At 39.2% G+C, this 16,497-nt stretch overlaps 1 protein-coding gene across 6 annotated transcripts in view; it reads left to right on the forward strand.

Moving 5' to 3' along the window:
* The window catches only part of dock4b (dedicator of cytokinesis 4b), a 101,221-nt gene that overhangs the window by 55,965 nt on the left and 28,759 nt on the right, over window positions 1-16,497 (forward strand). For all 6 annotated transcript variants that reach the window (XM_067490144.1, XM_067490145.1, XM_067490147.1 and 3 more), the window contains exons 16-30: window positions 1,893-1,999; window positions 3,404-3,557; window positions 4,675-4,772; window positions 4,969-5,052; window positions 5,686-5,786; window positions 7,180-7,261; window positions 8,515-8,685; window positions 10,648-10,840; window positions 11,474-11,610; window positions 13,211-13,345; window positions 14,112-14,210; window positions 14,991-15,085; window positions 15,229-15,304; window positions 15,827-15,927; window positions 16,184-16,242. In XM_067490144.1, coding sequence (XP_067346245.1) covers window positions 1,893-1,999; window positions 3,404-3,557; window positions 4,675-4,772; window positions 4,969-5,052; window positions 5,686-5,786; window positions 7,180-7,261; window positions 8,515-8,685; window positions 10,648-10,840; window positions 11,474-11,610; window positions 13,211-13,345; window positions 14,112-14,210; window positions 14,991-15,085; window positions 15,229-15,304; window positions 15,827-15,927; window positions 16,184-16,242 — 1,692 coding nt within the window. The remainder of the gene's footprint in view (window positions 1-1,892; window positions 2,000-3,403; window positions 3,558-4,674; window positions 4,773-4,968; window positions 5,053-5,685; window positions 5,787-7,179; window positions 7,262-8,514; window positions 8,686-10,647; window positions 10,841-11,473; window positions 11,611-13,210; window positions 13,346-14,111; window positions 14,211-14,990; window positions 15,086-15,228; window positions 15,305-15,826; window positions 15,928-16,183; window positions 16,243-16,497) is intronic.

Here is a 16,497-nt window from a genome sequence, read left to right on the forward strand (position 1 = left end):
GAAGAAGAGCACAATAAGCATTCACCTCTCCGTTGCCTGGCTGCAAGCCCCAAGGCTGCTGCCACCCCCAAATAGACTATGTCCGAGTAAATTAAGTGTGCACTTGTTTTAGCATTTTTATAATGAGACTGCCGTGTCCAACTTCTTACCTCCTACTGATACAGAAGTTTAATTATGACAAAAATATTGCTCTCACGCTCTTGCGCCCTCTTTTTGGGCTACTGGGAGAGGTCTGAGAAGCTTCTCTCTAAACAAGCACATATTATTATGGCAATAAGGGAGGCTGTGTGGCTGTGTGGTGGAGATATAGTAGCCTTATTACTGCTGGCAGTGCTTGCATTGCTTTCCAAGGGCGGCCTATTAGGAGCCCAATTTAGGCTTGTGGTGACACCAAAGTGAGGAAAGCATATTACAAGACTATTGGGGCTCCCAAAGTCAGCGATAACCTGCCTGTAGAAATATGATTAGAAGACACTGTCATTTTCAATTAAGGCAGAGCAGAAAGCGAATATTTATGATTAAGCTTCCAATGTGGGTCTAGTTTTTATAGTCATTATGCACCATCAGTAACTGTTAATTAGTTAAGAGTCGAGTGCAGTTTCTAAATGGCGCTAAAGGGGACTGTAAGGACTTTGTGGAACTTCATTATAGTAGATATTTCTTTGATATATTATGTAATACACACTGAAGCAGTTTGCAGTAATAATCGTACTATTGCGGCTTTGATTTTTATTTTTTTTCTCGTTGCTTTAAAGTATAACGTTTTTCTATGTTAATGGTTTAAAACTAAATTCCTAACATTCCTCCAAATCATTACTTTGTGCTATACAACAGCACTGTGTATTTGCTAGAGAAGTTTCAAAATATGAAATACGTCAGTCTCTACCTGATCTGCCAAGCTCGTCTAAGCCTGCCTTTCACACAGTACCACTTAATCTTTGCGGTCTTTCTCTGCTCCCCAAGGCTGTGAAGGCTTACAGATTAGGAACACCGGTCTGAAGAGAACCAGACAAAACAAAAAAAGTAAAAGTGTACAGTTTTGTAAACAATAACGTTCCTTGGTGTAAAAACTTAATCACAGCAAAGCAAGACTGAAGTAAATGGCGGTGGCTGAGTACCCATATCTAAGATTAATGCAGTACAACTTGTGCTTCTCCAGGGAGATGACACACACACACAAACAAACAGAGACACAGCATACACTGCCTAAATGAATTACTGCAGCTGCAATGAAAGGAGACTTTCCCAGCGCACACTTCCCGTCGTGCACACATTAGCGATTTATTGCTAAAGCGGCATGCAAATCAGATTACATGTGTTCATAATGTAAATTAAGCCCAGAGCTTCTAGAAATATTCTTATAACCCAGTAGCCCATATAAATCATCAAGTTTAACAATAACTTCAAAAATTGTGTTTTACTGTGGTTTTACTTTTTGCCAGTTGGTATAGTTCACTACCAGTGGAACAGTTTCATGTACAGTTATATATTTCTGACTACACACAGCATTGATGCAGGGACAAGTTAAAGGAATAGTTTTACCCTCATTGTTTACATGGACAAGCAGTCCTCTTCCCTAAATGTTTGTGGTTGTGCTGAAACAAAGTGCAGGAATGTGTAATTTGTCAATTGTGTGCTAATGCATGTGTTAGTACACTAAAAAAATATAAAATGAAACGAAACAAACTCCTGAAATTACCTTTAACCTTAAAGAGGTCAGCATTGGTTTTCAGCTTGGTGCTAAGTTATAGTTTACCACCAAAACATGAACTTTTTCAACTTTATTTATTTTATACTTCTGGGTGAAAAAGAGCAGAACGGTTGATTAACAATTTATTCTCTCTGTGCTTGAATATTTTGGATTGTCATGTCAATGTGTTGTTGTTTAACAGCTAAAGACAAAGGAGAGAAGAAACTGTTTGGCTTCTCCTTTGTTCCTCTGATGCAGGAGGATGGCAGGACTCTGCCAGATGGCACTCATGAGCTCATTATTCATAAGGTAAGGCCTTCATGCTCTTGCTGCCAGGAAAATAAGTAAACGGCATGTAATAAGTGCCAAAGTGAAATTTGAAAAATTCCCCATTTAAGTTCCATGGTCATCCGGTGAGATTCTCCTAAGTGAACATATTTACTGTTTTGTGTCACACAGGTGTCGCCAATGCTACTTCAATAGGGATTACACACTGTATATGATTATGTGAATCATTTCCAATAAATAGCATAATGCAGTCATTCTGTTATGATGCGTTTGGTGCCACGGGCTGACAAACAGCTCACATCACTCTATTACAGATAGACTGATGTGCTAATGAGGCCTACTCAACTTGTCAAGTTGGGAAAGTGATTCTAACCACGTGTCCGAGATAATGTATGTGTTTGCAACTGTATGTTTAACAGATAGTTGTTACTTAAGTCTAGATGGGTGTGCATGTCCTTTGAGGCAACATTGACGCATGTGTTTGCAAACGTAATCTGCTAAACTCTGTTTTTTAGCTTGACCTTTAGCTTGACCTCTATTTTACAGACCTCAAGAGACTGACAGTCATCTTTTCACACTTTTTGGGTTTGACACATCCGAAGAGTGAAGCAAATAAAATGGCCAGCATCCGCAGTTAAAAGCTTGTGGAAGACAGTCTTGGGTGTAATTCTGAATAATTGCAGACTACATGCTTTTCCTCAGTTGCAGGCGGAGGGTGTGTGCGTAAACCTCAGGCTTTGCAGAGTTCAGAAGTGCAGGGAGTGCATTCATACATTTTATTGGCCGTGAGGCACAGCAGTGACCATAACTCTGATTATTTATACTGGTGTTAACCATTGTGTTATGTTGTCTTGTAAAAATCTCTCTCTTTTTTTTTTCTTTTGTGTTGCCACTTTTAATCCTGCTAAGTACTTAACCTAACCCAAGTTTGCTAGTTACAGAGGACATCTCTGATAGCCTGGTGTGTTTACACTGTTTGGAGGGGGGGGACAGCAGATGGAACTTGCTGAAAAGCTCAATGAAACTGGCATGGCCTAGTTTCTCCCCAGTCCCAAAATAGACACAGAAGAATCAGACCAAACTGTGTGGTAGCTTTGGAATGCAATCGGCCTCAGCTGTGCAATAAGGCTGCACGTTCAGTCCCCAAAATAAAATCTCATCAGTGACTTCTGCAGTTGCATCATTTCAACAGACTGAATTTTTGTCTCTGATACTTCAACAACATTTTGGTCATGCTGTGTTCTTTCTATGATAGTATGTGCCAGCTTCATTTGTCACAGTCATGGTTGAATTATGACCTACAGCATCTTTATATGATCCTGAAGTGATTTGATAAATGGGCATTAAAATGGGCATAGTTGTTTTTCCATTCCTGTCCTATACATCTATAGTGTCCACTCACTAAAAGTGTGATTTTCTTTCCAGTGTGAGGAGAATACCAACTTGGCAGACTGCTCGCGCTACCTGAAGCTCCCATTCTCCAAAGCCAACCTCCCATCCAACAACCAGACCCTGAAAGGCACTAAGGAATCTTTCTGGATCACTAGCTTTCTGTGCTCCACAAAGCTCACACAAAATGGTAAATTGCACTCAGTGATTGACATTTTGGCCCTTTGACTGATGAAGTGTGTTTGGCTGCTCGAACTTTTGTCATACACAATTAGCTTGCCCTATCTAGCCCTCTGTGTCTGTGCAGTTCAGCAAGTAAAGGAGTGTAGAAGAAGAAGAAAAATGTAGAAGTAATGGTGCCAAAGATACCAATCACTTCAAAACTAAATGGTAAAAAAGCCATATGTTGCCATAAACAGTGAGTGAGAGACAGGTTCTGTGCAATTGGGAACGTTGTATTGTAAGCCAGCAAGTGTGTGAATAAACCCGTGAATTTGCAGGGTGATATAAATAAATCCCAGTTTGCAGAGCTTTCTAATAAACTAATAAATCCATATGCTTCTTGCTGAGTAGGATACGTAGTCTGTATTCAGCCTCATTTAGCAATGAGCATAACTTAAGTGAGTTACTGGAGCATTTTGAACTTCATCAGACTGTCTCTATTTTACCAGACATCAATAATTTAATAGTTTAAACAAATGTGAATAACAACTTTTTTTTTAACCTGATTACGTAGCTGGTAGAATTTAGAAATAAAAATGCTACGGGCACAAATTTAGTTGCAACAGGCTGTTATGTTTTAAATGATTTTCATTTTGCTTGTGAATTCAAGTATTGCAGAGCCTTTGATGAAAGAATATATTTGACATATTGGTACAAACAAAAGCAGTTGTGCACACGCAGACATTTGCACACATACAGAAATTCACACAAACTTGCAAAAAAGACACGCTTCACGTTGAACGGAATCCGAAGAGACAGCTAAAAGACTTTCTTCTTGAGGCTTATGTTTTATTCATGCGTATGTCTGGGGACTCTTGCTCAGGAAAATGACTTTTTATCTCCTTTATCCCGCTGCACTTGAAAATGTCATCATTTGTTTGGATTCAGTAGAGTTTGGGGCTATAATTGAAGGGTGTGCTGATGCTTTGTGATCTGAGGTGAATATTTTCTCTCCTAATCTTGCTTTCCTTTTACAAACAAACAAGAGATGTGTCTTTATCTTTTATACTTGTCATGTCCATTTCTGTATCCCCTTTGTTTACCAATATATCTTTCTACATCTCCCTCTGCCCCTCTATCTTTAGGTGATATGTTGGACCTGTTAAAGTGGCGAGCCCATCCCGAAAGGATCAACGACAGCCTCTCTAAGCTGAAGGAGATAGATGGCTCAGAGATTGTCAAAGTAGGTGCACAATCCAAACTCTCAGAACTGAAATGCTTTTGCTATCCGGGCATTTAGAGCGGTGTTTTCTGATCTGATGTCAGTCTATGTGTTTTTAGGTTGCGAGGTTGGGGATGTTCAAAAAGTCAAAGGGAATTTGAATTGCAACTTTTTGCCAGTTTGTACAAACTTGCTTTTGTCTTACTTCCTTTACCAGTTTCTACAGGACACATTGGACACTCTTTTTGGTATTCTGGATGAAAGCTCTCAGAGATATGGGCTGAAGGTGTTTGATTCACTGGTAAGCAAGTATTTCCAATGAGCTGGTCATTTCCATGTTTTTTATGTTTTTGGTTTCTATTTATTGCACGTAAGTCAGGAACAATCTTAAGTCCAACAGAGAAAAAGAAGCACAAACTAACCGTTGATGAAATATCTACTGATATAATGCTTCATAGGATGCTAAAACCAATCTCACCCTGGTCAAGCTGCAGTGCACTGTTGGAGCCAGTGATCGATCTCTTTGTGCACAAACAAACTTTCTCCTCTCAGTGTGTCGTTATCACTGATGAAAAGGTGAACCGTTGCAGGCAGCGACTTTCCTTTTTGTGGTTATGAGATCGATCCGAAAAGTCCAACAAATGGACAGATTCCATACGTTTCAACAACTTCACAAGGCGGAAACACATGCAACCAGTTTCCAAATAGTTTTAGCTTGCCTTGTTATGTTTTTATATGATCTATGTATATAAATATCAAAATATTATATATAGATATTATTCTATATTATATTTCATATATTTTTAATTTTGCCAGCATGTTCGGCAATTCTAGATTAATACTATCAAAAATGATCTGAAAAATATGACTTTTCTTATCAAAAGATTTCTTATTAGATTTTACGCTGTTTCTCATCGCTCTACTTTATCTGCAGGTTCATATCATCAACCTCCTCCAGGACAGCAAGTTCCAGCATTTCAAACCAGTCATGGACACCTATATTGAGAGCCACTTTGCCGGAGCTTTGTCTTACAGGTATATGATGTTTCGACCTCCTTCTCACTCGTCTGGCTGCTCATGGCTACAGCAGCACCTTGAGCATACACTGTCTCAGCAAACATGGTATTATAATTAGGTATGACATGGACAGGCAGCATGAGAGGCTAATCAAGGTCAGTGCTGTGAGGCAGCTCGACTCAGCTCTGTGCTTTGATTTTGTCAGAACGTGTGAATAAAATGGTTGTGGCGCCCCCTGGCTGATGAACAGTGAATCAGGAAATTGTGCTGGCTGTTCCTGCCTCGTTGTTTCTCCTCTTGTCTATCACATTCATGCATACACACATATTCACAGCCTGCTGTTCTCACAGCTGTCTTCTTCACACTCTGTGTACCTGCTAAGATACTGTGCTGGTGCTGTCTTCCTTTTTTCACTCTCTGCACAAATACACACACACACACAGAATGATGCTGCCATATCCATCTAATTTAAAACCCTTTTCCCTATGATATTTTTTTCATTACAGGTGCTACACCTGCCTTAATTAACACAAGAACTCCACTCACTTATGGCTTTTTTTCTTCTTAGTACTACTTCTTACTACTCTTTTTGATCAACTTGAAGATGATGCTTTACTGGAAATTTCTGCCCAGATTTTTATTTATTTATTTATTTTGCCTACATCTTTTTAATAATGTAGCAAAAATTTCTTTGGATGCCTTTGTCATGGCAAAATCCATCCGTTCAATCATCAATCCATCTATTCATCCATCCATCCATTATCTATTAATTGAGTCACCATTTGGAGGAGACCAACACAAGCCTGGGGAGAACATGCAAACTCCACACAGAACATCAAAACCCACACAAAAAGGCAGTAGCTGGAAGGTAGATACAAAGCAGCAGCACCTTCTAACTGTGAGGTGGCAGCGCTAATAACTCCTCCACCATAGCAAAATCTGCTTTTTCTCTTGACTGCTTCCTGTGGATCATTAGTTTCCATCTTACTCATCTGTCATCTCTCAATCTGGCATCATCCTCTGTTACACAATTTTATCCCATGTCCTGTTTTACAGTGTCACTGAACTTTCTCCTAGGCCTTCCTTTTTCCTTCTTGCCAACAACTCCATCCTCTGCATTTAACCCATGTCCCAGGGTGGCAGTGGCGCAGTTTGTAGAGTGCCTGCCTACTGACAATAGGGTCGGAGGTTCGTTCTCCGCTCTTCCCAACCACATGTCAAAGTGTTCCCGGGCGAGACACTGAACCCCCAACAGTAGCTCTTATAAATGGAAGTAAACATTGTGTGATGTGAATGGTTTCATTTTAAAACGCTGCATTGCCTCATCTATCTTCTCCCAGTGGGAGAGACAATACGTTAGAGATGAATGGTGATACACTGTGAGTGTGTGGTGTGTTTTTTTTATTTCTAGGGACCTGATCAAAGTGCTGAAGTGGTATGTGGACCGCATTGTTGACGCAGAGCATCAGGATCACATACAACAGGTGCTCAAGGTGAGGCATTTGGTATCACACACAAGCACATACTACACCCACATAAGCACACATACTGATATCAATTTATGCATTCCTACATGCAGCTGTCTTATACACACACAGTACACACAAACACCACTACACAGTCAACACAGATGCATCTAGAATTACAAACTAACTTGCAGCTTCTCACAGCCACTCCTGCTAATTTATTTCTCCATCAACAGTGAATACATTTCACCACCATTCATTTTTCTCCTCCTTAGTCTATTACGCTGCATGCAATTTTAATCAGCTGAAAGGCTGTGGTGTTGGGAATCCACATCATATTATTCCAATCAGTCATGTGCATGCAGCATCAGAAAAAAACATTACAGCTTTGGTAGTGAAGTTTCCCTGTTAGCATTCACAGGATACAATCAGTTTACCTGAAGTAAACGCTACTGTGTTGTCCTCAGAGTTATGAACGTAGATGTTTGCAGGGTGTCTTGAACAAGCGGTCAGTTTTTTAAGAGTTCCTTCTGTTGAAGGTTGTTTTTTATTTATTTATTTTTTAAATCAAAAATGTGACTGTAGACAATTTTGTGTTTCTAATAACAACATGACAGAAAATCACTTTCAATGTAGTACAGCAGATACAGTATTTTAGGTGTTTTTTTCCTGATCTTTGTAGATTTATTTATTCAAGTTTAAAATAATTTCAACAACAACAATTCTATCCATCAATTATTATAAGTGCTTATCCTGTTAAAGGTTGTGGGGTGCTGGGGCCAATCCCGACCGTCACTATGCGAATGGTGGGGTACACCTGGACAGGTTGCCTGTCTCAGGTTTGACACAGAGACATCCAGAGACAGACAACCATCCACACACTCATTAATGCCTACGGGTAATTTAGATTCACAATTTAAACTAAGATGCATGTCAACAATATACAATGTGAGAAAAACACCAAAATTATCCATGACACCATTTGCTTCAGAGTCATTATTTTGTTCTGGTCCAATGTTTGTTTATTTATATATTAAAATATGAAATCATCTTATTTCAGAAGCTTAAACAAGCGAAGGTTTGGGTTTTTTTCTTTACGAACTGCTTGATGATGATCATGGTATTAAGCCATTTTGATACAAGCACTTGACTTTATGCTTTTATTTTGACTTGGGATGACATCACTACAATGCAACATTAAATTCTCTATATAGTTGTTTGTCCATATTCACTTATATGGAGCCACCAACAAATAAATAATTTTTCTTTCTGTCTTCCAGGCCAGTGAATATATCTTCAAGTACATCATCCAGTCCCGCCGGCTCTTCTCTTTGGCCACAGGAGGCCAGAACGAGGAGGAGTTCAGAGTCTGCATCCACGAGCTCTTCATGTCCATTCGCTTCTTCCTCTCCCAGGAGAACAAAGGGACCAGTCTTGTTGCACAGACGCAGGTGTGTATGTGTGTGTTTTCAGAAGTCTATGACATGTATAAGCATGTCTCAGTTCCTCTGTGCTGTTATCCATCTTTACGATCACCCCGGTTTGTGTGAAAGCGTAAACCATTGCCTGTTGGCGCATGTGCACTACATTATGCTTTCATTCTCAAGGACTCCTGTTAATGCAGTTGTGATGGGTGAGAAATTGGCTGTAATTGAATTTCACACTGCTAGAGGGTCTGGAGTTGGAATAGGAATTTCTGTGAGAGCTTTTCCTTTTCCGGTGGGAGGTCTACACAGCGGGGCACCTGCCTTCGCTGATTTCAAACAAAACCAAAACAAACAAGCTAAAGGCACCAACGATAATCCTAATTACACACCACAAACAGCTGCTTGTGTGGTTGTGTGTCTTTTCTTTAGAGAATCACCAGTTTCTGTGGCTCTACAGAACCTTTGTGGAGTGGTGTATGTTTGTGTGCTGCCTCTTATAATCTTCCCTTTCTCTGTCCTTTGCCTTCACCAAATCTTCCTCATTCATTGTTTCTCTCATTTGGCTGCCACGTATTTTTGTTTGGTTACTTACAGTCATATACTTTATGCTGGCATGCTGAAATTCCCTTAGCATTCAAGGCATAACTAAGGTTCTGTGTGTGTTTATTTACCTACGCATTATCATTTATTAGCTAGCTGTTCACCACACCCACATGAAGTCTGAACATACAATTCGTTATTGCATTAGGGAGAAATAGACCATCAGGTTTTTTTTCCCCAGCTCAGGAACTAAGAGAATGTTGAGTTATGAAAGCCAGCAGTTTTGTTTAAAATCTCGTATATTTTCACCTCCATTTGAAGGCATGTGATTGAATCTTAGAGCATCCGTAGCTTATCCCAGCTGTGTCCTCTGTCTGCAGTCTGCAAAGCTCTACTTTGTCCCAGTGCTGACTTCTAATCACTACTAATCTGTATTTTCAACACAATAGATGTAGAAGGATGCAGGTCAGGCTAATGTTAATCCCAGTTAATCCTGCATATGGCACACACACACACACACACACACACACACACACACACACACACACACACACACACACACACACACAATTTAACTTAACAGCATAACTTGGTACACACTGCGGCAAAATACAGGTATCTTTAATTTGAGTTTAAGTTAACAAAGGTTAACTTAAACTCAACAAAGGTTAACAAAGGTTAGTTTGAATATTAATTTTAGTATACTTTAGTATACTTTAGTATATTAGTCTTATGTTTAAATTTAGATTATTTTTTGTATGGGTGTTAGAAACACCACTGTTTATGTGATTTCAAATCTAATGCGGTATTATCACTAGGTCAACCCTGCACATAATCTAGTCTCCAAGTTAGTTTCAAAAAAGTGAGACTTACCCCTACATTATAGTAATCTTCATTTTTTAGCGGTGCAGCAAAGAGTCTGACAGAACTTGACAGGAAGAAAGAGCATCAGTCAGAGGGCTACCAGTGGCAACAGACATCAGTCCCTCAGGACAAGTCTAGTTCCAAATAACCCCTGACTTCCAGGGGTTTCAACAAATTCAGACCAGACCAGTGTTTCATGTCACATTAATAAAAATAATGTTTGTCTTCCCAACAAAATGTCTCCATAGCAACACAGATGTAAATCCTGTAAATGTATTGAGTGTTAAGTTTGCCTCTTTTGAGAATAGTCAATTTATGACCCAAGACAAAACTAAAAATATATTGAGAGTGACTACTGGATTTTTAAACCAAAACTATTGTTCATCAAACATCATTTGTTCTTGCTAAGCTTTGTCCTTTAAGTTTCAGAGCACCTTCACCATGAAAAAGGGGTCCTTTATACTTATTAAAACTGTGTAAAAACTGCTGTTCATACACTTTTTAAAATCTTAAACTTGGAAATATACTTAAAATATCCAAATTCACGGGGCCATCTGTATGATAATGTCCCTTTCTGCCTAGGCGGTGTTCCTGCGGACATTTCCGGCAGTTTATGGCGAGCTGTTAAAGCTCTTTACAGTGCGGGAGGTGGCCAGCTTTGTCACAGAAACTCTGGGTAGCCTGCCCACCGCTGGCCAATCTGACTGCCCCCTGGAGGCTGTCAGACTGCATTGCATCGCAAAGACCGTTGACAGCCAACTTTACATTAACCCAGGTAAGATGTGTGCAAGCAAATTAACGCTCAGTTTAGGTGTCCTTTTGAATGTGCACGCATAACTAAGCCTTTTAAGTGCACTGAAAACCCAACATAGAAAGGATTGTGATCTAATAACAAAACAAAAAAAAATGTTATTACAGAGGAAAATGCAATAAAAACCACAGAGGGAAATAAACAACTAGTATCATCCACAAAATATTGACAATGGTCAGTCATACTTTGCAGCTTGCACACACGAGATCTCAGTTCATATTATGCTGTTTGGGTGTGTACTTCTGCAGTGCAGTCACTTGAGAACACACCTTAGCTAATTGTACCCTGCAGTACAATTAAGTCCATGTCATTAAATTGTTCTTAATAAAGGCTGTACACTGCAGCAAATTACTGCGCCACTGTTTTATTTCCAGCATGCTCCCAAAAGGTTATGTTCATTAAGAAAAACATCCCTCATGCAAATCACATTAATGTTACACAAAGAATTAAATTTAGGTGCGTCTAATTATGTTTAGGAAAATAAACAAAAACAAAAAAAACCCCACACAGTTTGTTCATAAAAGTGAAGTGAGATCTTGTGGAACCACCAAAAATGAAAGGTTGTTCATGTTTTTCTTTTTATATCTGATGTTTTAGACTCACGCTGCATCCTGTTACCAGTGGTGCTTAGAGTGCTCCAGGCCCATATGCAGGAGCAGAGAGAACTGGTCATGTGCGCCAGCATCCTCACCAACATGCTGTCCCTCATTAAGAAGGAGGAAAATGGCACAACAGTAAGTATGACAGTGATACGTGAATATCTTTCTACTTGTGTAAGTGCCTCCTCAGCAGCCAGCAACCTTAGCAAAGGGACTAGGAACCGTGGGTTAGACTTTGTTGAGAGGTTTAGATATGCCTACCAGTTGATTCAAAGCTTACTTATCAACATGTTTCACCTCATTTGTAACTTTTACAGAGGGCTTGACCATGATTTGGCAGAGGCAGCGTCTTCTCAGATTCTTGTGGTCACTGTGCGGTTGTTCACCAATCCCGAGAGACCAGTGGTTAATTAGTGGGTTTTAGAGGTGCTGGCACTTCAGTTAGTTCTTGTAACTACGATCTGTTAAAACCAGGGTGTTTTCCACCATTCACATCTTTTTTTTCTTAGCTAAGCTAATCAGCTGCTTGCAGTAGCTTCCGATTTTTACCATACAGACATAATAGTGGTATTTGGTATTTCCCTCTGCCTCTGCATAAGGCTGTACAAGAGCATTGCGATCACAGCAATGGTAAAATAACTTCAGAGCTAGTGGAATTACTTTTACAGCAAGTTCCTTGCCAATACAGTGCAATAGCAGATTGCTTTGTTGTGAGTATATGGCCAATTAGTCATGGTAACAGGGACATTGGCAGCCGTGCAGTCCAGTAATGAGTACCATCAATTTAGCAATGGGCATTGTCAAAGTGGCAGGCACGTTGAGCTGTGCCCAAATGCAACTGTCTGATTTGTGTGTAGCAGCTTGGGTTGACTGGGTTGTACTTTTTGCTACCAGAGGAGCAGATAGTGGTAAGAGCACTCAGGAGGGCACACACACACACACACACACACACACACACACACAGACTGGCACCGCATCTAAAGAGGAAGTGACAGCAGTGGCAGCCAATGTGCCAGTCTGAGGCTCTTTCTCATTATCGCTGTGACCAAGGCCTGTCTGCTTTGTCAGGAGGAGAGACTACAGGGAGATTCACACACCAATGCACACACACACACAAACAGTACACACCGGTTTATCCACTTACCTTACTTATTTGTATTCTACATTCTTTACTTTTGCAATTTGTTATATGAAGTTGAGGCTTAAATGTTGCTCTGGTGCCAAAACTACAGTGAAAGTAAGATTACAGGGTAAGAGGTTCAGAAAATGACATCAGCTGTCAATCATAGTAGTTGTATTGCCTATTTAGTCAAGAACAATACGTTTGGAATGCAGTCATTGTTTGGATTTCAAAGATTATTTTGGCTAAATAAAATGGACTTTCTCATCTTCTGTCTATGGTATACAGACTGAAGAGAAGAAAAAATTTGAAGCAACTACAGTGTGATGCTAATTACAGGAAACACTTTTTAACACTTATTATTATTATTATTATAACTATTTTCTAACAAATGTAAGGCATTTTCATTTATTGCATTTAAAATATTTTCATAAATCAAAAGCATAGAGTTACTTTTTTCTTTAATGACTTTGGTTGGTTTTAGGTTATGTTACATTGTGTTTCTTTATTAATGGAAGGGCACCAGCAGTTTCACCCAAGTCTGTATGTGAATACTCTGTGAAACTGAACTGTAAATCATTCACGAGTGTTTTCTCCTTTCATCCCTCTTTGCAGGAGCCCGTAGTGTCTGAGGAGGTGGAGTTAATTGTTGAAAGCCTGCTGGGAGTTTTACTGAGGACCATTCTGGAAATTAGCAATCGGCCCCAGTCTGCTGGACCTGCCATGAGACTACAGTTCCAGGATGTCACTGTATGTGTGTTTTACTGTGTACACTACAGAGAGAGTGTGTTGGGGGGGTGTGCGCGTGCGTGCACGGGCTGCCTACTCTAAATTGTTTTGGGACTTAACAACATGTGCAAGAGTAATTATAGATATTAAAATTGAGTTGCTGCCATGGCGACTATAATTCTACCAACATTATTAACAGTAATGGCAATAATTAAGATTTATAATACTAGACAGCACAAATGGTGATGTGGACAGTGAGACTGTCACTGTGTGTTGATGGAGACTTACAGAAGGGTGGAGGGTTGTTCCACTTCTAATAGCCTTCTACTAATGTTGCTACAATTCTTACAGTTGCCAATAGAGGTTAATAAAGGATGCAATTGAGATTATGATTAACAATAAAACCAAAGCTTCCCTTCTATTTTGTGTAGTAATGGATACACAAGTCCTTCTTTTTCAAAAGCAACACGTCACATTGTCTTTTAAACTTCTTTTCATTTTTCCTGCTTGTAAAAACCAAAAGAAAAAGACACTATGCTCAGTCCTTTTATAGCCGAAACCGTAAAATCATATAATATTCTATTTGGCTTTTATTACACTTTGATAATTTGAACTTAAATCTTTTGAAACACAATAGTATGTATAGTGTTCAGCAGCATTTACTTTTGTGTTCTGTTCGGTGTTTGTTATAAAACCTCTGAAGATTATTAGAAATACACCTCAGGGTTAATATTGATGAACACACACAAACGTTTCTTTTCTTTCTGTGCCTGTGTGGTTCCTCCAGGGAGAGTTTGTGGCTTGTTTGTTGGCGCTGCTGCGACATATGACTGACAAACACTACCAGAAGCTGCTGCAGGCATTCAGCAGCAAAGACGACCTGCGGGTAAGACCACAGCGTCCATCTTTCTCTCTCCCTGTCTGTATCTGTCTGTAGCGACGCTTTTGTCACTTTGTGCTTGTTTGTCTCTGTGTGAAACTGAAGTGAGTCATTATATAGCCACCGATTTGTGACTCTACTGTGAATAGAATGCCAATAATGTGGCCTCTCTGCATTATTTCCTAAGCACAGCCTAAAGTTGATCATATAGTGCGATATTAGCATACATAGAAAAAAGCAGTGGGGAGTCGAAGAGAATCAGAAAATCGGAGCGGACTGTCAGACACAGTAGAATATAATGTAATCTTGTGAGTTTCTGGGCACTTGTTCAAAAAGGACAATTTTCATGCTTCTTTCTAGTACTTTTGTCTCAAGTATCCACTGTTAGTTTCCAGAATGGATCAAGCAGACACTGGGCTTAAGAAAAAAACAAATGAAAAGTGCCCATAGAAATAATGGATAAGGCCTGTAATAAAATAACTCTTAAATTGCATGAATTAGTTCTATTCTAACAGTGCTGTTAAGTTGATTTAAGGATTTGAATAATACATGTTCTATGGAAGCACAATTACACTTAACAACTGAATACAAACTGTAATTCCACAGCTTGTACATGAATATCTCATAACATCTTTGCTCCTAAGATTTCCTTTTTTTTAAATGATGAGGTGAATAGTATATAAAGGAGTTTGATTAAAATATTTCAGCACAGTGGAGAGAGACTGTGAGAAATTCTCTTGTAAATTACTGCACAAACTTGACCAAGATTCACTGTGTTTATTCCAGGACTTCCTCCTTCAGATCTTTACCGTTTTCAGGATCCTAATCCGACCAGAAATGTTTCCTAAAGACTGGACCGTCATGCGGTTGGTCACTAACAAGTAAGACCTCACACATGAATGTGCACACACTCAGAAAATAGAAAACAGTAAATAAAAGGAGATATAAGAAATCAAACAGGGGCCCCTGCTGATATGGTTTGCATGTAATATTAACCCTGTTCTCCTCCTCTCTTCACTTCTAGTGTCATCATCACAACTGTCCTTTACCTTTCTGATGCTCTAAGGAAGAACTTCCTCACTGACAAATTTGAATACAAGGTAGGAGAAATGTGCCAGTCTGTAGACATGTCCGTGTGTGTGTATGGTAATAATACCACAGTGCTTCAAAATGTTTTGTGTCTTACTTTTTTAAAAAAGGGATCTACTATCTACACACACAATCAGGAGCACATTTTATTTATTTTTTTTCAAAGCCAGAGGCTCAGCTATAAAGTAATACCATCAGTGAGAAGCTTTCAGAAGACAATATATATAGATGAAGATCAAATGCACAGAACTAAAAAAAAAACATGCATTTGTGTTTTTTTTTTTCCTTCTCAAATACCATAGATACAGAATTGCGATTCTTGGTTTCAGTACACACAATTAAAGGAAAATTGGCTTTTTCGAGATTTAAAGCCGGTAACTTAAACTACTGTTATTCAGAATGCGGCTCTGAAACTATAAAAATCCAAACTTGAAAATATAAAATTGTGTAGCTTTTTTTTCTAAAGATGTAAAATGGACAAGTACTTTTTTGCACAAGATTGACAAGATGCTATATTTTGATTTCATTTTTAGGTGTGGGACTCGTATTTCTATCTGTCTGTAATATTTATCAACCAGCCCTGTCTTCAGCTGGAGTCCTTTTCTCCCTCCAAAAGAAAGAGGATACTAGAAAAGTAAGCACTGTTCACAAATTCACACACACTCTGGATAGTATTTTACTGCATGTACTCAACAAGCTGTCTTGTCCTTTTCCTGCTCTATGTCAAACTTCCACACACACCCACACGCAAACACACACACACAAAATCACTTGCACAAACAACAACTGTACTCTAAGTCACAGAGAGTATAATGACTAATTAACATGATGTTCATTACAGAGCTGTTGCCGGCAGCAAGCACACATTTCTAACCGTTTTTATGTTGTAGGTACGGAGACATGAGGGTGATGATGGGCTGTGAGATCTTCAGCATGTGGCAGAATTTAGGTGAGGTGATATCATATTTCTAATCTCGACACATATGTTGTGCTTGGGCTGCTTTGCTAAAATAATCCCATGATAGATTCTGGAAAACTTAAGGAAGACACTGATATCTTTTTCAAAGGGGTGCTGCAAATAAAGAACTTTAAAGGCAACTGCTTCCATTCCCGCAGCAGGCATCTCTTAAAGGTCTATAACAACACGACTGAAAACATCTCCATATTTATTTATTTTCTAATGCAAAAGTTGTGTTCTTGAAGT

The sequence above is a fragment of the Channa argus genome, chromosome 21 (genome assembly GCF_033026475.1).
Source record: "Channa argus isolate prfri chromosome 21, Channa argus male v1.0, whole genome shotgun sequence".
Classification (NCBI taxonomy): Eukaryota; Metazoa; Chordata; class Actinopteri; order Anabantiformes; family Channidae; genus Channa; species Channa argus.